This window comes from Sus scrofa, chromosome 3 (assembly GCF_054392235.1).
Source record: "Sus scrofa isolate SSC_HxYL_T2T_F1_AM1 chromosome 3, Sscrofa_HxYL_maternal_Yorkshire_Landrace_v2.0, whole genome shotgun sequence".
Taxonomy (NCBI): Eukaryota; Metazoa; Chordata; class Mammalia; order Artiodactyla; family Suidae; genus Sus; species Sus scrofa.
In genome coordinates, this window is record NC_139385.1 from 54,078,153 (window position 1) to 54,105,927 (window position 27,775).

At 51.2% G+C, this 27,775-nt stretch overlaps 1 protein-coding gene and 1 long non-coding RNA gene across 2 annotated transcripts; one reads left to right on the forward strand and one right to left on the reverse strand.

Annotated features, from left to right (window-relative positions):
- Nucleotides 1–12,655: 12,655 nt before the first annotated feature.
- Nucleotides 12,656–25,381, reverse strand: LOC146404631 (uncharacterized). The gene is made up of 3 exons (XR_014841185.1): nucleotides 25,292–25,381; nucleotides 16,567–19,127; nucleotides 12,656–13,364 (listed from the first exon to the last, which is right to left on the reverse strand). It is a non-coding gene; the product is annotated as an uncharacterized LOC146404631 (long non-coding RNA).
- On the forward strand, nucleotides 19,262–24,912 carry LOC146404632 (NUT family member 2G-like). The gene is made up of 6 exons (XM_085018423.1): nucleotides 19,262–19,954; nucleotides 20,893–21,021; nucleotides 22,031–22,203; nucleotides 22,618–22,913; nucleotides 23,366–23,482; nucleotides 23,873–24,912. The coding sequence occupies exons 1-6, from the start codon at nucleotides 19,287–19,289 to the stop codon at nucleotides 24,476–24,478; spliced, it is 1,989 nt and encodes a 662-aa protein (XP_084874549.1). The 5' UTR covers nucleotides 19,262–19,286; the 3' UTR covers nucleotides 24,479–24,912.
- Nucleotides 25,382–27,775: the final 2,394 nt, after the last annotated feature.

Sequence of the window (27,775 nt, forward strand, 5' to 3'; positions counted from 1 at the left end):
CCCTTCGAAAGAACCCATGCTCAAAGAGGACTCTCAAGGAAAACTTTGAAAACAAATAGATTTGAAGGCAAATGAACATGCAGTACGTGACCGGTGGTAGGATCCAGACAAACTGTTGTTAAGAGGGAAACAAGTGGCAATAAATGCTTATAGAACAGAAAAGACGAAACGTCTCCAATCAATAACCTAAGTTTTCACACAAGGAATCGGGAAAAAACAAATCACAAAATAATAAAACAAATGCATGAACAAAGAAGGTAATGACAATACACTACATTCAGATGGAATGTATCCGGGGAATACTAGCTTGGTTTAATATGCAAAATCATCAACTTTATATGCTGTATTAGCACATTAAATGAGGAAAACCTACATGGTCACAATGGCTTGTGCAGAAAAAGCATTTGACAAAGCTCAACACCCATTCATGTTAGAAACGCTCAGAAAACTAGGAAGAGAAGGACACTACTTGAACCCAGTAAAGAACATCTAGACAAAAATCTACACCAAGCCTCATACGTGATGGTGAAAGAACGAAAGTTGTGCTCCTAAATTCAAAACAGGTCAGAAAGTTCTTTCTCATTTGTCCTTTTCTACTTAGTACTGTAGGTACTAGCCGGGGCAGCCTTGCAAGAAAGAGAAATAAAGACATGCGGATTAGAAAGGAAGAAACATAACTCTCCATGCTCATGGATAGCATGGCTACCTCCACAGAAAGGCCCACCCAATCTCCAAGACACACTGAATAGATGGAGGCTACTTTATCAAAGTCTCAGATCGACACAAAAACATTCATCACATGCGTAAATACAAAAAAAAAAAAAAAATAATGTGGAGCCCAAACTACAAACACGATGCAATACACAAGATCTGCAAAAATCTTGAAGCATTTGGTTACATAGTTCATTCTATGACTGCACCCACGGCATATGGGAGGTCCCAGGCAAGGGGGTAAAACTGGAGCTACGGCTACCAGCCTACATCACAGCCACAGCAACACCAGGTCCAAGCAGCATGCGCAAACCACACTGCAGCTTGGGGCAACACTGGACCCTTATCCCACTGAGCCAGGTCAGGGATGGAACCCACGTCCGCTTGGACACTGTTTCACGTTCTTCACAAGCTGAGCCACAATGGGAAATCCGGGTATACATATTTGTGATAGAGGATCTGTGTGATAAAATGAAACAAGACCTACAACAATGGGGACATGGATTATACTCGTGGATGGGAAGACTCAACATAGAAAGCTGTCAAATTCCAACAGAAGTTTTTTTTGGTCAACATGGACGAACATATTCTCAAACGTATAAAGAAAAGATAAAGGAGCCAGAACATCAAAAATAATTTCAAGAAAGCACCTTAGAGTTGGAGGATATTGGGCTTATGAGAATGCTCTATGTAAGACATTTGGGCATTGGTGGAGGGATAGATGCCGACGGAGTTCAGTGTACAGACAGAGAATGCAGCAATAGATCCATGCCAATACAGCAACCTGGGATGTTCTAATACAGAAGTTCAAGAGCAGTATAATGGAATAGGGATAGTGTTTTTATCAGATACTAAAATTAACTCATAATGGAACTTAAGTGCAAGTGTAAAATTTGCATAGATACAAACTACGGATAAATGTTTACCAACAAAGAAAAAAAAATTGGAGAAAATCTCTGGGTCCCAGGGCTTGGTAAAGAGTTCTTCCATATGACAAGAAAAACATTACCCCCAAAGGAAAGGAAAGAACAGAAAATTGGACTTCATCAAGAGGAAATAAAGGCCCTTCAAAAAATACATGCACCCCAGTGCTCACTGAAGCACCATTTACAATAGCCAAGACAAGGGAGCAAGCTAAATGTCCATCGACAGAGGAATGGATAAAGAAGATGCGGTACATGTACACAGGGAAACATTACACAATCATACAAAAGAATGAAATAATGAACGTTGCAGCAGCAAGGATAGACCTAGAAATTGTCATCCTAAGTGAAGCCAGTCAGACAGGGAAAGACAAACATCGTACGATATCGCTTCTATGTGGACTCTAAAGGAAGGATAGACATGAACATATTTGCAGGACAGAAACAGACTCCCAGACTTGGAAAAACGTTTTGGTTACCAAAGGAGACAAGTCAGGGGGAGGATGGGCTGGGGGTTTGGGACTGGCTTCTGCATATACACTGAGGTATATGGAATGACTGGCCAACGGGAACCTGCCGTATAGCCCAGGGAACTCTAGCCAACATTTGGCGATAGTTGATATGGGAATAGAATCTGAGGGAGAATGGATGTGTGTGTGTGTGTGTGTATGACCGAATCACTTCGCTACACAGCAGAAACTATCACAGCATTGTGAGTCACTATACTTCAATGAAACTGAAGGTAACTAAATGAATTCCGCTTGAATAGGCAACAACAACATCAGCGAAACAACAAAAAGAAAAGCGTTCTTCCACATGACAGCCAAGTCACTACCCCAGAAAGAAAGAACAGACAAATAATGGACCTCATCAAATGTAAACATTTTCCTAGGTGAAAAGAAGCTACAGGTTTGGAGAAACTACCTGCCAACCACACATCTGACACAAGTCTGGTATCTCGAGGGAATAAGGCACTGCCAAATCATGACCATAAAAGTAGGACCAACTCCACTAGAAAATGGGCAAGCATTAGGAGGCGATATGTCACCAACCACAGCACCGTGGGTCCTGAAGGCTGGGTACATTGTGAGGCTTCCTGGGGTCCTGCTGGCTGCATGAGAACTCTGTGTCAGGCAGAGGGCAGGAAGGATTTTGACAACGCTGCTTCAGGGAACTCACTCAGGTGGTCCTGAGTCAGCTGAGCAGGAAAGGAGACATCAGGCTCCATCCAAGTGCTGGAGGTGTGTCGACGCCTTGGGCCAGGCAGGCTGGGGCCCTTGGACAGAAGGGAGCAGTTCATGCGGGGGTGGGGGCCGGGAAGGTGGGCGGTGACTTGTGTCCCTTCAGGCTGGGGAGAGCGGGGCCATGGGTGTGCTTAAAGAGGGTGCTGGGAATCGAATCTCGGAGCAGAGGTCTGAGGACTGCAAGCCTGGACCTCAGCTCACAGCCTGGCACTGGAGCTCCTCTCTCGGCTTCCCCCTCAGTCTCCTGGACCCCCTGCCTTCGAGAGCCTTATATGCCACAGGCTGGAACCCCCTGCCTCATGGCCTTGGGTCATGGGCTCCAATCCAGCTCAAGTGCCCTGCACTCTGGAAACGTCCCTCCCTCCCTCACCATGGGGAGTCAGTCCTCCCTCCTCCCAACCCCAGGGGTGATGTTTCTTTACTTTAGGAAAGACCCTTCATCCCTTGCACTGTAGACACTGGCCAAAAGGGGCTGAACTCTATCCCCCGAAATTCATATGTTGAAGTCTTCTCCCCCAGTACCTCAGCACATGACTTTAGGTGGAGCAGAGTTTTCTTTGTCTTCTTGTTGTTTACATTTGTTTGTTTGTATAGGGCTGCAGGGGCGGCATATAGAAGGTCCCAGGCTTGGCATCCGATCGATCGATCAGAGCTTCAGCTGCCGGCCTACACCACAGCCACAGCAACGCCACATCCAAGCCGTGTCTGTGACCTACACCACAGCTCACGGCAACATTGGATCCTCCCCTTCCTGAGCGAGGCCAGGGATTGACCCTGAACACTCATGGTGACTACTGGGGTTCATTTCCAGTGCACCACAACAGGAAGCCCTGGAGCAGAGTTTGTAAAGAAAGAGCTGACATGAGGTCACTAAGGTGGCCCCCAAGACAATATGACGGGTGCCCCTATAGAAAGGGCAAATTTAGGCCCAGAAACACACAGAGGGAGCTGATGTGAGGTCACAGGGAAGAGATGGCCATCTGGAAGCCAAGGAGAGAGGCCTCAGGGCAAACCAAGCTTGTTCATACCTGGATCTCAGAAGGCTGGGCTCCACAAGGGTGAGTTGGTAAATTCTTGTTATTTAAGCCCCATTGCCCGTGGGATTTGTGACGGCAGCTGGAGCTGACCGATACTCTCTCTCCAAAGGCCTGTGCACTCCCACGGCAGGGTGGAGTCTCAATGGAAGACACCCTCTCTGTCCCCAGCTGGGCTCCACCAGCGTCCCCACCCCTGCCTTCCTGCTGGGACAGTCTCCCTCTCATGTCCTCTCTCCTTGTCCAGGGAGTCAGAAGGAGGACCCCAACAGAAGAAGTAAGGACAGAGGACAGGAGGGGCTGTAGGGCCCCAAGGCAGGAGCAGGAGGAGTCTTTCGTTTGTTTATGTGAGACTGCAGGCTTGGTTTGTGGGGCGGCCACTGTTGGACAGGAATGCCCAGATGGCATTGGAAAGCCATGGCAAGCTGATGGAGCTGGTGGGGGAGGGGCGGCAGGTTCCAGAGAGGAGACTGGACTCTGAGGCAGAGCTAGGAGCACAGGGAGCTTGGTGGATCTGCACCAAGCCTGCTGCAGGACCTCGAGCATGACCAGTGGCAGGGACAAGGGCTCTGGAGGCACAAAGGCGGTGCCAGGCCCAAGTGAGCCAGCAGCCTGCAGAGACTGGTATGGAACCTGGGTGTGAGGAGGAGGGGCCGTGGGCTGAGGGAGAGGCGTGAGCTTCTGGATCTCACCAATCCCATGGGAGAAGGAGCCGATATTGGTGAAGATGCTGGGGTAGGCGGGATGTCAGCAGTCCAAGCCCCAGCGGGCCAGCCCCACCAGAACCCCCAAACCAATGAGGTCACAGACAAGGCAACCCCCCACCCCCGGAATCACCCTAGGAAGGATGGGGGACTTACTGTGAGCAACGGAGCTAGGTCAGAGGAGTCTCTGCCATCCACGGTCACTCAGGTGGACTGCTGTGAAGGTCCAAACACCGGCGTCCCGTGGAAGACCAGCCTGTTTAAGTCATGCAGGCAGGCACTGGCATCATGTTTTAGGAAGCTCCTGACTGACCCTCAGGACAACCACAGGTTTCAATCTATCCGCATATGGGCCCCTGTGCCTGGCGAAGCCCTGGATGTCCAGAACAAGGCACTGTCCAAGGCCGAGAAGGGACCGCTGTACCAGCAGGGCCCAAGAGAGCTGGTCTGGGAGTGGAGCCTGGCCAGCTAAGGCCCCCGCAGACCTCAGCTCTTGCAAGACCCTGGGCTGCAGCAGCACACCCCTAACCTGGACCCTCTTCATTTCTCATTCCTTTAGGCCTCTGGTTTTCTCTCAATTTCTTGGTTGAGGCTTTTCAGAAGATGCCCATACCCAGGCCAGGCGGGGGCAGCCGGTATTGCTCAGGGAGTCGGCGGGGGTTAGAAAGAAAGCTGCTGGGACTTAGAAGAGTGAGTGCTCTCGGGGCAGGGCCATCTGGTTGGAAATCTCCTCGTGTCATCAGCCAAAGGGAGGGTCTGGACCTTGTGGCTGGGGTAGAAGGGCAGGGGACATTGCCAGTTTCCAGTGCACCACAACAGGGAGTCCTGGAATAGAGTTTATGAAGAAAGAGCAAAAGGACAGAGTGATGTCAAGATACAGGAAGCACAGAGGGCCCCAAGCAAGTTGAGCCCACACAGGCCCACAGCAAGACATATTATAAAGAAAAATGGCCAAGGTTAAGCACAAAGAGAGGATTCGAAAGGCAGCAAGAGCAAAGCAAAACATTCATTATAAGGGAACCCCAATAAGGCTCTCTGCTGATTTCTCTACAGAAACAAGGCAGGCCAGAAGGGAGTGGCAAGATACATTTAAAGCTCTGAAAGGAAAAGAATCTGCCACCTACAATACTCTATCCAGCAAGAATATCATTTAAAATAGAAGGGGAAATGAAGAATTTCTCCAACAAACAAAAGCTGAAAGAGTACAGCAATGCAAAACCCACTCTAAAAGAAATACTGAAAGGGCTTCGCCAATTAAAAAAAAACAAAACAAAACAAAACAAAAAAAAAAACCACGAAGAACTTGGCTGGAGGAAACCACAATTGGAAAGCAGTGACTTAAAGAAGCCAGCATACAGACCTAAACATAAAGACGTAGGAAAAAAAAAAAAAAGAAAGAAAAAAACAAAAAGACATCCAAATCATACGGAGTGGGCAAGGAAGGAAAAAAAATAGATTCTTTTTCTTATTTCAATGACGTATTTGTTCCTATATGACCATCAGGCTACAGTGAGCAGATATAGGAAGGGGTTAACATAGTAAAGAACGAAAATGAGGGCAAGCATAAGTCAAAAGTGAACACTACATTCAGAAAGCTGAAAAGAAAAGGACTAAAGCATAAAATAAATGGAAACCATCCAACCAAAGGAAAAGAAAAGAAGAAAAGAGAAACATAGAATCATCTGGAAAACACGGCTTAAAATGGCAAGAAATAAACATCTATCAATAACCACCTGAAATCTTAATGGACCAAATGATCGCATCAAAAGACACAGGGTGGCAGATTGGGCACAAAAGCAAAAACCTTCAATCTGCTGCCTAACAAAACTCATCCGAGGGCAAAGGACACACATAGATTGAAAGGGAGGGGATGCGAAAAGATATTTCATGCCAATGGACAAGACAGGAAATCGGGAGTAGCAATGCTCACATCCAACAAAATCGCCTTTAAAACGAAGGCCATCAAGAAAGACAGAGAAGGACACTATTTCGTGGTTAAAGGATCCACTCAAGAAGAGGATATTACACACTTATCCCTGGAATCTAATGTATGGCACAAATGAACCTTTCCACAGAAAAGAAACTCATGGACTTGGAGAACAGACTCGTGGTTGCCTCGGGCGAGGGGGAGGGGGGGAGGGAGTGGGGTGGATGGGAGCTTGGGGTTAATACATGCAAACCATTGCCTTTGGAATGGATTAGCAATGAGATCCTGCCGTGTAGCACTGAGAACTATGTCTAATCACTTATGACGGAGCAGGATAATGGGAGAAAAAAGAATGTATACATGTATGTGTAACTGGGTCACAATGCTGTACAGTAGAAAAAAAATTGTATGAAGGAAATAACAATTAAAAAACACTCAACAAACACCACACTAAAGACAGTCATCAAGCCACAAGAGAAGAGAACAAGAGAGGAGGGGAAAAGACCAACAAAACCCAACCTGACACAGCTAATAAAACGGCAATAAGAACGTACAAATCAATAACGACCTTCAATGTAAGTGGACGAAATGCCCCGACCAAAAAGACATAGACTGGCTGAATGGATACAAAAAGAAGCCTCATCTCTCTCTCTCTCTCTCTCTCTGTATGTATGTGTAGATATAGGTATAGATGTATAGGTATAGGTATAGGTATAGATGTATAGGTATAGGTGTATAGGTATAGATAGATAGATGGGAAAACTGCTGGATAGATATGCTGTCTTCAAGAGGCCCAGTTCAGGTTTAGGGACAGATACAACTTGGAAGTGAGAGGATGGAAGAAAATATTCCTTGGATGAAAGCAGGAAGTAAGAGAAAGTTGGAGTAGAAATACTGACAGCAGGCAAAAGAGGCCTTAAAATGAAGACTGTTAATAAGAGGCAAAGAAGGTCATTACGTAACGATCAAAGGATCAATCCAAGGAGAGGAGATAGGAATTGGAAACCTACACGCACCCAATACAGGATCACCTCAATATATAAGGCAACTGCTGCAACCTTAAAAGGAGAAATGGACACCAACACAATCATGGCAGGGGGCTTTCACACCCGACTCACATCAATGCACGGATCTTCCAGACATAAAATCAACAAGGGAACCCAGGCCTCAAATAATGCATTAGACCAAATGGACTTAAGCCATATGTAGAGAGCTTTCCATCCAAACGAAGCTGGATACACCCTCTTCTCAAGGGCACACCGAACATCCTCTAGCACAGATCCCATTCCGAGTCACAAATCAAGCCGCTGTAAATTGAAGAAAATTGAAATCCTATCCCACATCTTTCATGAACACCATTTGCTATGAGGCTAGACATCAACAAAACGAATAAAAAAACGGCGAAAAACACCAACACGTGGAAACTCAACAACATGCTACTAGACAACCAATGGAGCACTGAAGAAACCAAAGAGGAAGTTTAAAAATACCTAGAAGCAAGTGACAACCAAGACATAACAATCCAAAACCTATGGGATGCAGCAAAGGCAGATCAAAGAGGGACGTTTACACCAACACAAGCCTACCTCAGGAAACAAGGAAACTCTCCAACAAACAACCTAACGTTACACCCAACGCCACGAGAGAAAGACAAACAGAAGGGAAGACATCCTAGAGATCAGAGCAGAAATGAAACAGCAACGAAGAAAACCACAGGAAAGATCAATGCAACCACAACTGGTTCTTTGAAAAGATCCACAATGTGGATAAACCCGTAGCCAGACTCATCAAGAAAAAAAGAGAGGACTCAAATCAATAAAATTCAAAATGAACACCAGATTCCAGTGGACATCCCAGAATGCAGAGGATCAGAAGAGACCACTAAAAGCAACCATATGACATCCCAGAAGAAATGGACAAATTCTTAGCAAAGTGCAGTCTTCCAAGACTAAACTCAGATGAAACAGAGAAGATAACTGGACTGATGCCAAGAACTGAAAATGACATTGTGATGAAAAAACTTCCAGCAGGAATTCCCGTGGTGGCTAAACTGTAATGAACCTGACCAGTATACAAGAGAATGCACGTTCAATCCCTGGAATTGCTCAGTGGGTTAGGGACCCAGGATTGCCATCAGATATGGTGCAGGTCACAGACGCAGCTCGGATCTGGCATTGCTGTGGCTCTGGCTGGCAGCTGCAGCTGCAGCTCCAATTCCGCCATAGCCAGGGTATTTCCATACACCATGGGTATGCCCTAGAAAGACAAGAAAAGGCCAACCCCCCCCACTCCCCCAGTTTCCCCACAAACAACCTCAGGTCTTCACATATACGTACCCAACAGGGGCCTGGATACAAACACCGACCAGTTGTACACATTCAATACTACGTATACAGGCTCACCCAAACCAGCAAGTACACCGTTGTCTCACACACAGCCCATAGGCAAGGCCACAGCCCTACAGTACTTCTAGTCCAGGATTCGAGAACACGCACATCGCCTATACGATTTCTTGATTCCCAAACACACAGGCCTACCTCTGTCGTCCCTCAGAAGACATACTACACAGGCCCCAGGAACTCAGATGCACACACAGCCACAACTGGCCCACACTTGCTGATACACATGTACAATTCTCAAACACCCATGGACACGCACATACAAATATTCCCAACCCCTGAACGTGCAGATGCCCCAAACACTAGACATTGTGCCACCTCTCCAAAACACAACCGCCCTGCTCCTCCCCCAACATAGAAACAAAAGGACACTGCACCTGTGTGTGTGTGTGTGTGTGTGTGTGTGTGTGTGTGTGTGTGTGTGTCAAATGCATAGGTATTTCAGCCCTCACCCTCAATGTAGACACACAATCTCGTCGTACCTAGTACCGGTATAAACACCTCAGCATTCTGCAGAGGAACAACCCAACCGTGGCACACTCCCAACACCTCCATACCATATGAACAAAACTTGGTCATTCATGCACCTGGTGATAGACACACAGACAAGTATACACACGTAAGACACATGGACCTATCGCCAGCAAGCCTCATAGGAAATGACTTGCATATATCAAACGATACTAGGAGCCAGCTCATCCATCTGCAACTCCTAACAAATAACCATAGCACATATTTCTCATACCTAGAAATGCACGTCTCCAACGCCCCTGCATAAACAGAGAACCTCATCTCTCCGTCAGAAGCACACATACCCACTTCCCCACATATATAAGCCTAACATGTCCCTCCCGAAAACTACAATTGCATAGCCCCAGCAAATATGCCTCCAAGTGCCCATGCCCCTTGAATACACACCCAAACGCACCACACACACGACTCTCCAAAAGCCCCAAGCAGACCCACAATTACTCAGTACACGACACAACTGCAAACCTAGCACCCTGCACAGGAACGTCCTTTGTTCCAAATACACATATAACACACTCGCCGCATGCCCATAACCCCACACTCCCCCAGGCTCACACCGCATGCCCTCTTCCAGCATGCAGAATCCAGAAGCATACCAACACAGCACACCTACCTACATAACATTCACCAGTCCCAGAAGATAGTCAGACTTGCCCTCTACACATCAAAAGACACACGCATGCACAGCTCCTGAACATTTACTACACACAAAAGCAAAGAGCCAGACGACATGCCGTGAATACACAAATAATCATCCTAAACATAAGGATAGAGTAGGATCCTTAAAGAGCAGAAAACTCCCACTGGGGATGGGCTAAAGACAAGGTTTAAAGGAGTCTTTGAAACTGTCTTAAGCTGATGGCCACTCAAGAGAAGTAACCCAGCAATGATTTACACGACTCGAAGGAAGACCAGATGCATCTAAGTGCCAGACACGCTCAAGACACAACCCCCAAGAGTTAAAGCTCAAGACAACAGATATGGAGATCGAGTCCTGACGCTATGAGGTCAGGGAGAGAACAGTCCTTGACGAGTAGCATCTCTGCACCTCACCAAGACAGAAATACAGGTGAAAGGGGACACGACTAGGTAAAAGAGGACAGCATATGGAAACCTGAGATGAATTACCCTATTTTATATGTTACCAAACTCCTGGGAATACACACAGATTTGAAAATAGCACTGTGACAGTCCAGTGCACACCATCCAGACAGGGCACAATGAGGAACTGAGGATGGAAGCCTTGCTATCCGCCCCCAAATGAGGAAATGAGGAAGAAGGCAGTCTTCTCCCTTCCCCACTGTTCCTTTGATTCCATGAATGTAGCTCTCTTGGTTCTCTCGGCGGCTCTGCTCCCTGGCCAGCTTACTTGCATCTCCCACGAGGGTCTAATGCGAATAAACTCACTCTTCACCTGGTGCTTTGCTTCATGCCAAATTCTTGCTGCAACGAAGCAGAAGCACCTGAGCTTCATCAAATCCTGACACCAGGTGGGGGGTCTGACTGCAAAGACAGTGGGCTCGAGGTGTTCGTTTGTGGCGCAGAAGGTTAAGGATCCCGAGTTTTCACCACAGTGGCCCAGATTGCTGCTGTGGCACTCCATCCTAGGACGGGGAAACTCCGCATGGGGCAGATGCCACCAAAAAGAAGAAGTCTGTGCGCTCGAATCCTCTCTGAACCTGGGATCCTGGGTTCAAGTGCTAAGCTAAGGGGGAGGTAGATTCCAGTCCCACTCTCAATTTTGGCTGGGGTCAAGTCCCAACCACGAAGTTTCACTACATGCCCAAATGTACAAATAAACAGACTGTACACCCAAGCGAATAGGCTCCCGTACTTACCTAACATTGCCCTTGTGCACAGGCAGATAATCCTACCAAGTCCATCACGAGACACACAATCCCCAACGTCATGGGGGAAAACATCACAGGAAAAATATGCCCCTGAACACCAACTTACAAACACCTGAATGCCAGCTCCTGGAGTATGCCTCTGTCACATCTCGGCACCCACCAGAGACAACACTCCCCCTTAAAAATGCTCACGAAAACACAGGCATGATCTCCCCTTATACACACATATCCATAGACAAAACCCAACCAACCCTCACATCTGACGGATTACCAGATTCCCAACAACCAAGTAAACATGTACCAATCCCCTCTAGGCTTGCAGACCCACCACGAGTCACATCAGGCTACAACTAGGTGGTCAGCACTACGTTCAGCAAAGTTGCCCCCATCACTGACCCAAGCATGCCGTTTGAACATAAGGGCTGACTGATATGGTTTTGTGCAAAAGGAAGACACCAGTGAAACTAGGAGCATGGACGTTACATCTTCACTCCTTTTCCCGTGACCTGAGCTACTTCTTGCAAACTGCTTGAGGGTTTTCAAATTGGAAATTCTTCCTTCTAGCTTTCCCACTCTTTAGAACGGTGGGCGCACTGGAATGGCACATGTTTTAATCGCTCACACACTTTAGTCACCTGCCTCCGTAGGCCCCGAAATCCCTGAAGACTTCCAGCAGCCTGATCCACAGTGCTGCTAAAAGCTGTGGTGGAAACACTGCTCCGGACCTGAGCTCCATGCAGGCATGAACCCACTCGGAGGAGGGCCCAGATATCCTGCAGCATGCGCAAGAGTGCAGAGCGGTCACACCCAACGGGTGAGGAGTCCCCATATTCCTTAGCAGGGCCTTCACAGGATGAATTCTAAAGGCCGACACGACTGGCCCCGTCCCCAGGCGGCTCCCCTGTTGGGAAACCGCCCTCTGTGCTCCCTGGTGCGCTACTGGCTTCCCCAGCGGACCCACCTCAACAGACACTAGGAGCCGTTGGAGGACGGTAGTCTCTGTGCACGACGGCCCGTTCAGCAGTGGACACGTGCATGTGTGCAGGCAGGGGGCATGGGAAGAGCTGGCCCAGGGGCTCACTACAAGAGAGGAAGGTAATGGAGGATTTGCATTTGCTCCCTTCTCCCTGGGAACTTCTGTGGCCATCTCTTCTTAAAACCTATCTCTTGGGAGATGAGCCCCCACGTTCACACTGCATATGTGAAACCCATGCATTTAGATAGGATCCCCATAAAAGAGTTTGGAGAGATCCAGCCTAAGCACAGAATCCTCAAATTGGGCCAAGTACATTCATGCCCTTCGGGCTGCAGTACCTTGGGTTTTGTATACTGTTTTTTATTTTTTTCCTTTTCTTTTCTAGAAATAGAAGGTTCTTTACCCTAGCAAATTGGATGGATCCATTAAAGAACCATTCTAGCAAGGAATTCTAGACCTGGGAAACTCTCTTCAGAGATGTTGCTCCTGTCGTCATGCCTAGAGAATTTTGCAAATGCATCTGTTCTACTCGAATGTTTATTCGTCATGTATTTCTTTAATACACGGAGGTTTTTCAACAAAGGTTGACGCACAGGTGTTTCCTTTGTAAGGTTTTGGTTATACTGGTGAACTAAACTGGACCCTCTTGGCCAATCACAACACAGCAGGTACTCTGGGAACAATATTACTCTCCCTCCCTACTTCTTGGACTACTTCATAGGGTTTCAGTTGACAATCCAACAAACAATATGTAGGAGCAGATTCACCGTACTGACCTGACATTGTAATGCTCACCAAAGAAACCAGAACCATCTGATCCCTTTTCTGGTCAGCTGCAACATCAGAGCTCTTCTTACTCAACAGGATACCGCTGAAGACCCTTACATCTAACAACACGAAGAGCTCCCAAGGGCACAGACTTGAAAAGTCCGCAAGACACAAACCTGGTATCTCTCGGGGCCTTTAAATTTCCATGCGGGAGTGGAAGACTCACTGTCTTCTGATGCTAGAGATCCATTTCCAGAGATGTTTCTCCTCAGTTGTCAATGCCTGCCCCGAAGCGCTCTGCAGGAACAATCAGAGGTCATGGTCCAAAGGACGTTGAGATACCCACTTCCATGACTGGTTTCCCTAACTACAGGGTAGCTAATTGGAGAATCTCTGCCTCTGGGATGTAGGGATGTAGGATTTTGATGTAGTATAAAAAAAAAAAAAGAAAAAAGAAAAAAGAATGAGTTTGTGTCATGGTGCAGTGCAACCAAATCTGACTAGGAACCATGAGGTTGTGGGTTCCATCCCTGGCCTGGCTCAGTGGGTTGAGGATCGGGTGTTGATGTGAGCTGTGGTGTAGGTTGCAGACACGGCTCGGATCTGGCATTGCTGTGGCTCTGGCATAGGCCGGGGGCCACAGCTCTGATTGGACCTCTAGCCTGGGAAGTGCCATATGCCGCAGGTGCAGCCCTCAGAAGACAAAAGACAAAAAAAAAAAAAAAAAAAAAGAGAAAAAAGGAAAAAAGAAAAAGAAAAAAGATTGCAGAATCGGGAGCATTATGTTTCCACAAGGCAATGTTTGTATCCGTGTCCCTGAGATGACTCATTCCAATATGACATCCGGGGAGGGAGTGGGGTGGATTGGTAGATGCAAATGATTGCCTTGGAATGGATTAGCAATGAGATCCTGCTGTGTAGCACTGGGAACTCTGCCTAGTCACTGATGATGGAGCATGCTCCTGTGAGAAAATAGAGTGTGTACATGTATGCGTACCTGGGTCACCATGCTGTGCAGTAGGAAAAAAAAACTGTATTGGGGAAATAAGAATTCAAAACCAAACAAAAAACCCCTCACACATACTACGTCTGAGCTATACGTGAGACTCTTGCAACTAATTGCGTGAATGGCTGAAGAAGGGGAGGAAGCAACAAGGACGCCCGCCCTTCTTGAATGTCTGGGTACAATGGTTGCCTCAGCAATCTTCTCATATGAAGGTCTTGTTTGAAAACCCTTGACATGTTTCTTCATTATAAAAGCTCAAATACAGAGCAACACTCCCAAGGTGTTTATTTTTGCAATGCCCCATCAAGGGTTTCTTGATACAAAGCTCACCATGGCATTGCATGAAATACTCTCACCTCAGCTTCCCACCCTCTTTTGAGTCCATTTTCCTTTGCAAGGGGCAAGAAGCTTCTGAAGCACCCACACAAGTCTTTTTCTCAAGGTGGAACAGTCCTTGAAACCTCTCTTTCCTTCCCCAACACCCTAACATCAGGAGGAATTGTAGTTCTGCCACAGCAGAGAGGGACTCTTGCCTCCCAAGAGATTTGGTTGCAGTCCTAGTAGGTTTTCACCCCTCACCTCCCTTGACAAAGTTCCTGAGTCCTCGCTTCTCACCACACAAAACACAAATACTCATTCCTATCGTTTGCGTCGTGATAAGCTGACCTTAACTCCCAATGTGAAAATAAGATTCAGAGAACTTTGTTTCATTTGTGTTTCCGTTTTGCTGTGTAAGGGATGCTAGTGTGATTCCCATGCAGACAGGACCATAGGCAATGATGAGCCTCGATTCTAAAGAGCAAGGGTATGGGGTGCAGACAGGAAATGCACCAGCTTTTAAGCAGGGCTTGCAGGCTAGGACGTCGACGGGAGTGGGTTTGTACACGTGGAGATTGGACATTGGTGGATAAAATGCTGGCACTGAGTCAAAGGCCACACCCACTTCACGGGCAGTGGATTTTTTAACACCTGCAAAAGCCAGCAGCTCCCACTGTGGCTCAGCAGACATCAACCCGCCCAGTATCCATGAGGATGCATGCTCGATCCCAGCCTCCTTCAGTAGAATAAGGATCCGGGGTTGCCGTGAGCTGCGCTGTAGGTCCCAGACACGGCTTGGATCCCACATTGCTCTGGCTCTGGCATAGGCCTGCAGTTGCAGGTCCGATGTGACTCCTAGCCTAGGAACTTCCATAGGCAGCAGGTGCGGCCCCAAAAGGAGAAAGCAATAAAAAGAAGGGAAACCCCCCCACATCTCTAGGACATCCTAGTTCTTTCACAGAAGGAAAGAGAAGATTTTGTCGTCTTGTCCCTTACTTCTGTCCTTAACCCCACTAAGCGCAAACACTCAATAGTATACCCTGGCTCTTCCATTTCCATTTCATCCAAAGAGCCTGCAGATTTTGGGTCCCTTTGCCATTTCATTTTGGGTTGGACCAAAATGCACCTTTCAGTCTCTACTCCAAGCTCTCATCCTCTCAAGAACTGCCCACTCCTAATAGCCTAATATGTTACCCTTTTTGGCTAGTCTTGCCAGATACATGCAGATTCTGAGGGAAAGGTAAATTTCAGATAAGTAGGGAAAGTACTTGCAGTAACGATATGTCCAAAATGTTGCATGGGACACAGTTCAGGCTAAATGCAGGCACTGTGTATGGGAAATGAAAAATTCAAATGGAGCTGGACATTTACTATTGTTATTGCCTGGCCTTGACCACTCTGCCCTTTCAGTACTTTGAATTTCAAGAGGATGTAGAAACTCCCGTGACAAAAACTAGTCCAGTAACAGAGGAGCCACGATATCAGTATGAAGGCAACCAAAGTAAAGATACTCAGATATACTGGGACATGATTTAATTTTCTATTTTCCTTTTTTCCTTTTTTGCAAGATGAACTCTTTGATCTTATAATATGCTATGTTTTCCATTGCGGTTGATTTACAATGCTTCGTCTATTTTGGCTGTACAGCAAAAGGACCCTGTCATACAGACAGAGGTGAATATATATATATATATATATATATATATATATTTATATTTATATATATATACACACACACACCTATATATGTATACATATAGATATGTATACATATATATAGATGCATATATATATAGATATGCATATATATGTATTTATATTATACACATATAATCATTTTCTCACTATCCTGCAACATTTTCCATCACAAGTCCAAGATGCAGTTCCCTGCGCACATTTTAATTTTCAACCAGAGACAAAGCAATACTTCTTGAAAAGGCAAATGGATTGCATTCAACTTTCCTTGCCCAAACTATCTCTGAAAAGATTTCAATGAAACAGGTAACACTGATTTCCGTTTGGAAAGAGGACTGAGTGGACAGGGCAAAGAGGTGGGGAGGAGGACTCAACACTGCATATTCTATTTTGCGCAAGTGGATTGTGATCCCGGAGAAGGTATGATTTGTTGAAAATGTGACATTAAATCACTTAAAAGGTGAAACACACAGTACTTACCAGCAATGTCATAATACGGGAAACAAGTCAGAGTGATCTCTGGTCTTGGACACGTGGGCTGTGCAACGGCTTTTTGGATGGACTGGGCCTTTCCAGCACACAGGAACGTGAGTAAGGTGGGTCCTGCTGGATGCTGGTTGGCACACAAGGACCGCTTCTTTAGGAAAGATGGACATACACCAATCAAAAATGGTGGGTCTGCTGAGAGAAGCCAAAGTTTAAACATTGTGTCCCAGGCGGCCATGAATACCCAAGTGTTTATCAGGTGAGAAATGGTGAATTTTGTTCAGAGAGTCTAGCCTCCGGGGATGTAAGTCAAGAGCCAGGGCGGAAGCAGAGCGGGTTGAGGGACAACAACTAGGTTGATGGATAACGAAGTGAAAGGGAACATCGAGACAAACCTTGGTGCTATGACTCTGAAAACCAACCCATACATTGCCCAAGGAGGCACTCAACAATTGTCTGGCCACTGCATAAGGCGGAAGAAACGTCTGGTTCTTGCCTACCTGCAGAGGCCAGCATGGAATGGTACCCCACCCCCACCCAGGCTCACCTGCCCTCAGCCCCTCCCCCACTGCAGAATGTCTCGAGGCCCACGTTCTACTGTTGAGATTCAAACTTGGGCTCCTTTACTTGCATCCTGAGCGTCTGCTGGAGCAGGTCGCTCGCTGGGTCCTGCCCTTGAGTGTTCACGTTGAGGCCGCCAGCCCGTGGTGGTCCGGGCCCATGCCTGTGGGAATGGCTTCAGGAGGAGGTAAGCCTCTAGACGGGGGCTGTTTTCCAAGAGAAAGTGCCTCCCTCAAATCCATGGGTTTCCGTTGGGACCCTTCACTGTGGACACGGAGTTGGACTGAAGGAGAGGAAGGAGAGAGCACTACACCCCAGGGACATCTCACCTGGGGAGCCTGGGGACCTGTAGAAACCTGAGCCTGCCCTGGGGAGGACGACAGCTTGGAGGCGGATAAAGAGGACTTGCTCTGGTTGGGGAGGCAGGATGGCAGCAGGCAGGTGGCTGTTTCTAGAAGGGAGACAAGCCGCTTGGAACGTGTGTGTAGCCAGTGTCCTGTTGCTGGCACTGGGAGGGTCACGGGGAAAGCCTAGCCCTGCCTCGTGGTCCTTAGGCATCTGAAGCTCGCCTCACCAGATCTCTCTAAGGGATTTGAGCTGGAGCATACTCTGTCTAATGGGGGCGTGGAATGAGAGGGTATAGTCAGAAAACGACTCAGTGCCAGGGGGTGTTGTCTGTGGCCACATGCTCATTAAAGTGTCCTCTCTGAGCTGGGCAGGATGTGACTCTCGCTGCCACCGCCCAGGACTTTTCCCTCCGTCCAGCCCAGAACTCACTTCTCAGGTCAGGGAACTGTGGCCTTGGATTCCACAAGGGATGGGCAACCATGTGACTTCACCCAAGCTAGGACTCGTGTTCCTGAGTTGTTCTGTATTGGTTTCCCTTTTGTGGAAATACATCTCTTCAGACATTGCTCATCGTGTCAGGTATCTCACGGCAGAAGCTGAGGCCTGACTTTGAGATGAAGAGTGTGTTCCTATTTCAAGTCACTACTTCAAGGGCATGGACCACATGAGGAGAGTTGTTGGTTCCGGTGGAATGCCTATGAAGGCGGCTTCCTTTGCAATGCGGGGGCGGGGGGGCGGGGGGAAGCGGCGGAGCGCAGAAGCAGGAAGATGATCTAGTCTGCTACTCTGAAACCTCCTAGGACACCTGTGGAGACTAATTAGGTGCATCGTGGTATGTACCCTCCTTCTCCTGGACAGACAGTTTTCTCACAATGGCACCTGACTCCTGCCTGATTCTCAGTTTGTCCTCACTTTCCATTATTGGGAGCTGGAAGGGGAAGGACCACAGGCAGCCTGTACTCCCATGACCCATGTAACGTGAGCCACCCTGGGCCCGTGCTCATCTTCTGCAGCCAACCCTGGATGGGCAATGACAAGAATGCCGGGGACACACACCTACCTCTCAGACTTCTCTCTGAGGAACAGAACTGCATGGTGGGAGTGATTCAGGGCCATCGGGATGGGGTGGCACAACTTAGCCGCTGTGAAGTGTCCACTCTGGGTGGTTCTGAGAGGCAGGTGCATGCTTGGTGGGGGTGTTCTGTGTTTGTCTAAGGTTTCTGTGTGCAGACTGATCTTCTCAGCCTTTGAGATTTGTTTTGTGAGGTCAGGAAAGAAAGACCGAACGGATGTGTGCTGAGCATCGAGAAAGGAAGGGTTGAGGAGGAAGTGAGGCCCTAAGACTTTAGACAGTGCCGGTCCATCAAAGGCCTTACGGTGCCCGGAAGGACCTTGGAGAAGGCCCCTACCTGCTGGTGACCTTGCTGAGGGGCATGCTCAGAGTAGATGGCCTCTCAGGTCCAGGACGTGGGGACAGCCTGTGAGGGAGAGGTGCCAGGAAGCTCCTCAGGGAGGCTCTCCAATCACTGCTGCTGAGCTGAGCGCTTCTTGGTAGGCGGGGCCAGGGAACTTGGTGTGAGGCATCAAGGTCACCGGGGAAGTCATTCTCAACCGGAAGTCAGGCCATGAAAGTCCCTCCAAGGCATCTGCACAACACACAGGTTCCTCTGTCCAAATGCCCTCTCCCGCTGAGGTGTACACTCTGAGTCCCCAGAGAGCTTCCGTCCAAGTTGCCCATTCTCCTCCTCCATTCCCCCCTTTCCTTTCTCTCCACAGCAACTCCACCGCTGGGCACGGATGTGGTCATGCACCCTGGGGCCTCACGGTCCTATCCTCCACTCACTCCTGGCTCCCAACCCCAGCCGGCTTGGGCGCAGCCCCTGCCACCGCCCATGGCCCCATTACTCCTGCCTGGCAGCACCCTGTTGCAGCCAGCTCACCCCGGGACACCTCGGGGGGCTCCTGCTGACCATGGCCCCATTGCCCCAGGGATTGGCAACATCACGGTCCCAGTCTGGTCAGGAGGGAGGTCAGCATCGCCCCACCAGACTCAGGCCTTTGGGCGTCCTCAGGCCCCACTCAATAGGAGTGCTTCCAGGGCCCTCAGGGGGAGTGCCTTGTGTCCTGCCCCCCTTTGCATAGCCACCCCTGCAGGGGACAGAGTTGTGGCCGCCCCGGCTATTGCAGCAGCTCGGGCTGGCAAGGGAGGGTTGGCCCCAGGCCTTCCTCCTCAAGCTGCACCACCAGCTGCCCAGATGGCCTTCATCCTGCCCCCAGGGAGCTCTGGGCCATGGCCACATGGCACCTCTGGGGCAGGCAGCCTGCATGCCTCCCAGCACAGGGGCCCTCGGGAGGACGCCTGTGACCGTAAGAGCGTCTATCAGAACTTCCGACGCTGGCAGCGCTTCAAGTCCCTGGCCCGGAGCCACCTGCCCCAGAGCCCTGATGCGGAAGCTCTCTCCTGCTTTCTCATGTAAGTGATCTCTCAGGCCCTCATTAGCTCATCTGGAGCCTTCACATATAGAGGAACTTGGCATGGACTCCCCGCTTAGGTTTCCAGGGAGCCTTCAACCTAGAAAGAAGGAGGAGGGTTGACAGCAGTGCCCATGCTATGAGGAGGCATGTTTTCACTCCAGATGTGTCACACGTCCAGTCCATGACATCCTTTCCGTGCCTTAGCTCAGCTACCACCACCATGCGAGACCAGTTGTCTTACTTTCTGCAGTTCCATGGTAACATTTAGTGCAGAAGAGCAGCCCGAGAGGGTCCTGCTCTGATGTGAGGAGCCAAAGTTTGAATGGGACCTACTTCTCTGGTGCTACCTCCTTTCAACATGGACCTGGGCATGTGGTGGCCAGTGGGTATCACTTCAGATAAAGCTTAGGACATTCAGGCCCAGGACAGAGCTTTCTGCATGCCTGGTCCTTGTTCTGAAGAATTCCGGCTAGAAAGGGGAGGTGGTAGAGCTCTCCTAAGGGCAAGGGTCTATCCTCCTAGAGCTGTGAGCCTGGCAGGAACTTCCCATCTAGCCCTGAGGTCCCTCAGAAAAGGGGGCCTAGGCCATCGAGTTCAGAGGACCGGGCAGAAGAATCTTTGGGCTTCTCGGACCTGTTAGCAGGTAGCCTGGCACCTGCCTTCCCTCATTGATGGGGCTGCATTTTATATGAGATGGCAGCCCCCCCCTAGCCACCGTGTCCCGGCTATAGCCAGGGAGTGGACGATCATCCTCTGGCGAGTGGGAGGCGGTGGCAACAGTCACCAGGAAGGCTTGCCTTTGCTCTCCAGACACCCTCCTCTCACCCTCTTGAGCCTGGGTTTGACTGTGTTGGGACACATGCAGGCCTTGGGGCTGGGTGGGGTTGGGCAGTGGGGGCTGGGCTGTACCAGGAGACTGACCCCGAGGGCTTGCAGCCCAGTGCTTCGCACCCTGGCTCGCCTGAAGCCCACCATGACGCTGGAGGAGGGAATGCGGCGGGCCACGCAGGAATGGCAGCACACGAGCAACTTTGAGAGGATGCCCTTTTATGAAATGGCAGCAAAGTGAGTCAGTGTCCGGGGGCGTGGGCTACATGGTGGGGTGGGTGGTGGGTGATGGGGAGACCCCAGGGCAGGATCTGGCTGTGGTGGTGATAATCAGAGAGGATGCAAGAGGAGGCTGGCACCTCACACCTATTGTTCCCTGAATCCCCGAATCCTATCGCCCTCCGGAATCCCCTCTGCCACCTGGAGAGCTTGGCTCTTCCACCCTGCCTGTCCCAGGAGCTCTGCCCTACCCTGATGCTGACCTGGGCAGGCCTCAGGATGGCCTTGGGAGCCCTGGCAGCCCAGGAGGAGGTCACCTGCAGGCACAAGGGGCTGTGCAGGGGTGTGGCCTCCACCCGGCAGCCTGGCACCCCTTCATGCTGGGTGCCTGGCAGCCACTGACCTAGCATGTGGTATGCCTCTCCTCATCAACGGTGGCTGGAATGGGCAACTGGGCATCCTTGGGGAAGCCCATGGGTCTCTGGCCCTCCCTGTGATTTCTGCACGTGAATCCCCTAGTTTCTAAACAAAACCAAAGGAGCACCTCGCAGAGGCAAGTGACACTGCTCCTCTAAGTTTAGTATCCCCTCTCCAGCCTGTGCTGGGCCCTGTCTCACGTGTGTTTTCCTGGACTCTCACGCCCAGCCCCGGGTTCTGGGTTCAGGCAAAGGGCCCGGTGGGGACACACGCCTGACCGGGCCGCTGGCTGTCTCCATTGTTTGGCTCAGGCAAGGTCTGGGGGGCCATGAGCAGGGTCCCCCCAAACCACCATGGGCCCCCTAGGCCTGGTTCAACACAGTAACCTGGGTCTCTGCTGGGCCATGCCTTCCATCTCCAGGGCCGGCGAGGCAGGAGGTGGCCCAGATCTTGTACCTGCCCCAGAGCGGCTCCCTGCTGGGACAGCACCTCACAGGGCCCTGACAGCCCCAAGGACACCCTCTCCTCACCCCCTCAGTCCTGCTGCCCTGGGTGGGCTCCAGAGCCCAGGCCTTTTTCTCACTGTGGCCTGTCCCTCAACATCCCCCAGGTTCATGGAATTTGAGGCAGAGGATGAGATCCGGATGGAGAACTTGTCATGCACGAAGGGGGTGCAGGGCATGCCTCCTCCAGCTCCACCAAAGCCGGCTCCTCAGGAACCCACATCCCGCAAACCGGGCACTCGGCCAGTTAACCACCTTCCCACTGGAGGTCAAGGCAAAGGTACTAGGGGCCTAGGAATGGCCACTGTCCCCAGGTTGGTCCTTTTCCCTCAAGGGGGCATTGACCTTTCAACAAGAACAGCCCCTGAGGGGGGTCTCAGTGGCCCTCTCTCCCTCTGGGGTATGAATGTGGCCCGTTTGGAAACTCATCACCCTCCTCCCTGTCTAAGGGGCCCCTGTGCAATCTGCCTAACATGTGTGCTGGTGGGGAGACCCCTGGTCATTTGAGGTTCCACACATCCTCCTTTTCTCTGGCCTCCCACCAAGCATGAGGCTCTGGCTGGCCCTGACCCCGCCCACACCCATGTCCATGCCCCCCCCCCCCCCCGCAACACTGCCCTCCCCTGTACCTGCTCAGGGGTCAGCTTCTGGGTGCTGGATCCCCTCACCTTCCCTTCCTCCTGCTCTGCCTCAGCCTGTGCTCCAAGGAAACACGGCCCCAGGGTCCAGCCCACACGCCCAAGGCCACGCAGATCCCGGCAGCCGCTGGAGAACAAGGCCCTCAAGGAGAGCCCCCCTGAGGCTGTGAGAGAGTGTGGGGACCTCATGGAGGCACTGGTGGGTCCTGGGCCCTCAGCCACGGGGGAGTCAGATGCGGAATGTGGAGAGGAGGGAAATGACCTGGCGCAGGACGAGGACGGCACCTTCCCGGACCCGGAACTCCTCAGCTACATTGACAAGCTGTGTTCCCAGGAGGACTTTGTCACCAAGGTGGGCTGGGCCTGCAGTCTGGGTCTATAGGATTCCAGGGAGAGGTCCTCTTGGCACCCTAGTTCTGGCTTTGGCCCAGGACAATGGGATTTATGCTCTGTTCCTGGATCCTGAGATCTGCGTGTGATCCTGGGTGTCTGAGTGTACCTATGTGCATAGGATGTGTATATGTGGATGTATATGTTTGTACATGTGTGTCCCTCTCTGTATGCCTTTGTGACTGTTTCTGTGCACGTGTGTTTGAGCTTTTGCGCACGTGTCTGCACGTGCAACTGCTTCTGAGTGTGTGTGTGTTTATGTGAGTGTAGACAATTCCCATGACAGTTTGAAAGCTCCCCCATTGTGCAGGGGACTCTGGATCGGTCTCTGCTCTTCACGTTTCCCCCACACGTCTTCCTGCCTCCCAGGTCCCTCCTGCCGAGGATGCTCACAGCCTCTTCCTTCTGTCCCAGGTGGAGGCGGTCATTCACCCCCGATTCCTGGCAGAACTGCTTTCCCCAGAACCAGAGCTGGATCTCTCGGCCCTGGCTGAGGAGCTGGAGCAGGAGGAAGGACTCTCCCCTGAAGAGGTGGCCGGGGGAGGGAGCGACACTCAGGGAGACTGGGGCAGGGGGGGAACCCAGGTGACCCAGGAAATCCAGGAGGCAAGGACCCAGGTCAGCCAGGGCAGAGGAGGGACCCAGAGCAGGAGGCCCTGAAGGCCCTGCCCCTCCCTCCCCTGACTGAGAGGCCCTGCACCAGGGAGGCTGCCCAGGTGGGTGCAGGGCAGGATGAATGGAAGGGGAGGAGGGGAGCCGGGGAGGGGGCAGGGACCCTTCTGGGGGGAAGGTCCAGGAGGAAGGCAGGAGTGCCACAGGGTCTGTATCGGGATGTGAGTCCCATCTCACCTCCCCCTGCCCATAACCCCCGGCTCTCCCTGGAGGGTGCAGAGCGGTCACTGTCCACCTCCCTCCCGCCAGCTGGTGCAGAAACGAGCCCTGGCCTCGAAGGAGGAGGACAGGGTGCCGGCCACCCCCAATCACAGGGCACCCCAGCTGGACTCAAGACCTTCTGAGTCTGCTGCCGGCCAAGATGCCCAGAGGAATGAGCAAGGCCCACAGCCCGGGGCCAGCGATGAAAGCTGTACACCCCAGATGGATTTCCACGGCCATCTAAGGCACCGCCAGACAGACAGGGGCCTGTTCAGGCACAAAGGCCCTGTGCCCTCTCCAGGACATCAGGAGTCCCCTCAGTCTGGAACTGCACAGCCCTTTCCTCGCCAGGGCACAAAGCGCTCGGGCCCTCCATCAGGACCCAGGGCCAAAAAGGTTCTCAGGGAGGCCTCTTCGCCTAGCGGAGCCCCAGGGCCGGGTCAAGGGTTCAGTGAGGATGAGGAGGAGCTCCCCAGCCTGGCCTTCCTCTTGGGCCTTCACCACAGCCTGCTGCCCTGGGGGCGGCCACAGAGCCCTGTCCCTGCCTCGGGTCTTGTCTGCCCTGGGGGGCTGGGGGCGCGGCAAGCTTCCCAGGCCCCCTTTCCCCAGAGAATGGGCCTCAGCCCAGGTGCCCCCGGCAGCTGCCAAGTCTAGGAAGCGGGCTGTGTGTGGAGGCCCGGCCGCTGCTGAGAAGCTGCCCAGGCCTAGGGCTGACCTGCGAGGCTCTGGGAGGCCCGCCCTGGCTCTGGGGCTGGTTGGCCCTTCAGAGCCCCAAACGAGCAGGTGTGACCCATCTGTCACAGGGAGGAGGAGGAGGAAGTGGCACTGCAGCCAGGAGGGAACAGTGGGCCAGCCTTCCAGGGCCAGCCCAACAGGGCAGCCCCCATGGAAGCCTTGGGCTCCTCCAGGTCCCAGCAACCATCCTGGCTGACATAGGGGTGGGGAGGAAGGACAGAATGACCAGGGCCAGGAGGGGAGTGGGGTTGGGTGGGGTTAGGTGGTGGGGACTTGGGTCTGGGTGTGTGTGGGTGGGCACAGTAGCTCCTTTGCCATAGGGTATGTAAAATATGGATAAAATAGTTTTGTTGTGAAATACACTTGGTCCACTGTCGTCCTGCATGTGTCTGTGTCCTCAGAGAGGGGTCCTCAGAGGACAGAGAGGGGACCCCAGAGGAACGAAGCATGTGTGAGATCCCAGGCAGTCTGGATCCACAGGTGAATCACTAAGTCTTTCCACCACAGAGACAAGGATGCCCAGGCAGCTCCTGGGAGTACACAGCTCTCACTATCCCCAGGGACAGCCTCACCATCCCTGTCTCTCAAGCCTGCTGGGCCAGGGGGGCTTCTGGGGCATCTGTTCCGTTCTCTGCATCCCTGAACACTCTGGGGATGGAGAGCTGCTTTGGTACCATTCAGCCCTCTGGACACTCACCAGTTCTGAGAATGGAGGCTGGAGACAGCCCTTACCTTTAGGGAGTTTCTCTCTGCCTCTCTGAAGTGGCCAGATGACAGGCTGAGGTGATCCTCCACTCATCCAGGGTGTCCTGTGGGGGTGGCCTGGCCAGAGAGGAAAAGGCTTGGCTATAGGGACGGACTTTCTGCTTTGTGGGTGGGTGGGTGGGGGGGCATCCTATCGTCTCAGTGGCATTATTGCAATGTGCCAATTGGTGGAGGCAGCTGCCTCTTAGTCCCAACGAGGACAAAACGAAGGGGGAAGGAGTGACTGGAATTTCATGGCCACTTAATGGCTGGGGTGGAGTCTTACATCATGTGGAGCTCAGTGGTCCCAACCTCACCAGCCCACTGGCATCCACCCCCAGGTAGCTTTTGATACAAGAAGACTTAGGACTTTAAATGACCAGTGATAATTTTCTGATTGTGGGGAAGAGGGTTAAGGATCTAGGCTTGTCCCTGCGAACTTCCATTTGCCACAAGTGGCAGCCAAAAAATAAAATAAAATAAAAAACACCCCCAAGCCACCAAAAAGTCTAGGATTAATGCTAAGGTGCAGGCACACTGGAAGTGAGGAATTCACTCATGTTCTTCAATCCATGAAAAATGAAATAGCAGGAGTTCCTGTCACGGCTCGGCTGTAAGGATCCTAACTTACTGGGTTAATGTTCTGGCATTGCTGTCAGCTGTGGTGTAGGTATGAGACATGCCTCCGATCCTGTATTGCTGTGGCTGTGCCATAGGCCAGCCGCTGCAGCTCCGATTCAACCCCTGGCCTGGAAAAAGCCCATAGGTCCCAATGCAGCCGAGTCAAAAGGGAAAAGAAAAGAACGCAATAGAATTTGAAGACATGAAAGCTGTAGAGACCATAACCAAATAATATTTTAGGGAGATCCCATTATGGCTCAGCAGATGAAGAATCTGATTGGTATCCATGAGTGCGTGGGTTTGATCCCTGGCCTTGTTCAGCGGGTTAAAGAATCCAGGATTGCCATGAGCTGTGGTGTAGGTCACAGATGTGGCTTGGATCTGGCATTGCTGTGGCTGTAGCATAGGCCAGCAGTGCCAGCTCTGATTCGACCCCTAGTCTGGGAACTTCCATGTGCTGCAGGTGGGGCCCTACAATGACAATCAAAGAATCCATCCATCCCTCCATGCATCCCTCCATGCATCCCTCCAACAAGGAAACAGTGGTTTAATGGACGCTGCATTCACAGAATCACAGAAATGGCCACCATCCCTAGGGTGGGTAAAGGAGGCTCCCAATTTCAGGGGCTGGATTGGTGCAGCTTGTATGAGACGGAGCCAGGGGCTGGACACTCTTTGTCTATGATAGACACCAAGGGGAAGCTTACCCTCTGACACCAGGGAAAGGCTCATCTCCAAACTCCTCAAGGTGGAATCAAAGCATTGGCTGAAGAAACCCATTTGACTTAGGCTTTGGGCCACCTGGTCTGGGTTCTCCCTTTCCGATGCCATGTGCCTCCAAGAACAAGGCAAAGAGTCACCTTTGTCCAAGTCACAGACAGCATACCTGAACTGTCCAGCTATTACAACTGTGCAGCCAATGTGCCTTGTTGGGAGGGCATTGTTGAGTGGTGGGCACGGGGCAGTGTGTTCCAGGGAGGATTCCGGCCCTCTGGCTCACAGGTGACCTCTTGCCCAGCAGGGCAAGTGATGCGTCAGGAACCATGGTAGTTTCCCAGGCACTGCCTTCCTTCCTCAGATGGCAGGGATCCAAAGGGCTTGAAACAGGGAGCAGAGCACAGGGCCATCACCTATGGTCTCCTGACCTCCTCTGCCTGAGGGGGAGGAGCTTCCTGCTTTCACAGAAGCTATTGCTAGCACACCAGTCTTTGGAGGAGTTCTTGGTCACCAACATTTTACTACTCAGCAGCATGCAGGAGCTATCAAGGATGGTCCATGGAAGGCGCTAAGAGTCTTGTGTTAGGGGCGACTTGCTTATTTTCAAGAGGTGCTTCTTAGTCAGTTGGGGTTAGGATGCCCTTTCGTTCAGGAAGCGCTTTGGATGATGGTTGAAAACGAAAGGCTGGCAACCGCAAGGGTTGGGGGGAAGCAACAGGGCGTGAGGAAAATGTTGCTTGCTGAAGAAGAGAGAGGGCAGGTCTGACTTGCTCAAGACCACCTCCCTGCAGCTGGAAGCCTGGCCTTCCTCGGGACTTCACGGTCACTGCCAATAGCCAGGGATTGTGGCTGTCGGAGGTGGGGAGTACCGCCTAGTGTCCCCGCCATTGGCCTTCTGAGCCTTGTGGCTGCGCCCACAGCTCAGACCCGCCCTGGGCAGCAGGAGAGAGGCTGGGGCTTCACCCACCATGCGTGCTGCTCCCCCAGCCAGGGACTGGGCCTGGGTCCTGCATGTCCGCCTTCTGGTTGCAGCCAGTGCCCACTTGGGACCACGGCTTCTCTGCTCATGCCATATAAAGCACCAGAGCGCTAGATCTGGGCCCCCTCCTGGACCCTGGCTCTCTGCTTGCAAGC

Coding starts and splice junctions, on each gene's coding strand:
- LOC146404632 (XM_085018423.1), top strand. CDS start 19,287: ATGCACCCTGGGGCCTCACGGTCCTATCCTCCACTCACTCCTGGCTCC. Junction 19,955..20,892: donor GCTCTCTCCTGCTTTCTCAT/GTAAGTGATCTC, acceptor GAGGGCTTGCAG/CCCAGTGCTTCGCACCCTGG. Junction 22,204..22,617: donor CACTGGAGGTCAAGGCAAAG/GTACTAGGGGCC, acceptor GCTCTGCCTCAG/CCTGTGCTCCAAGGAAACAC.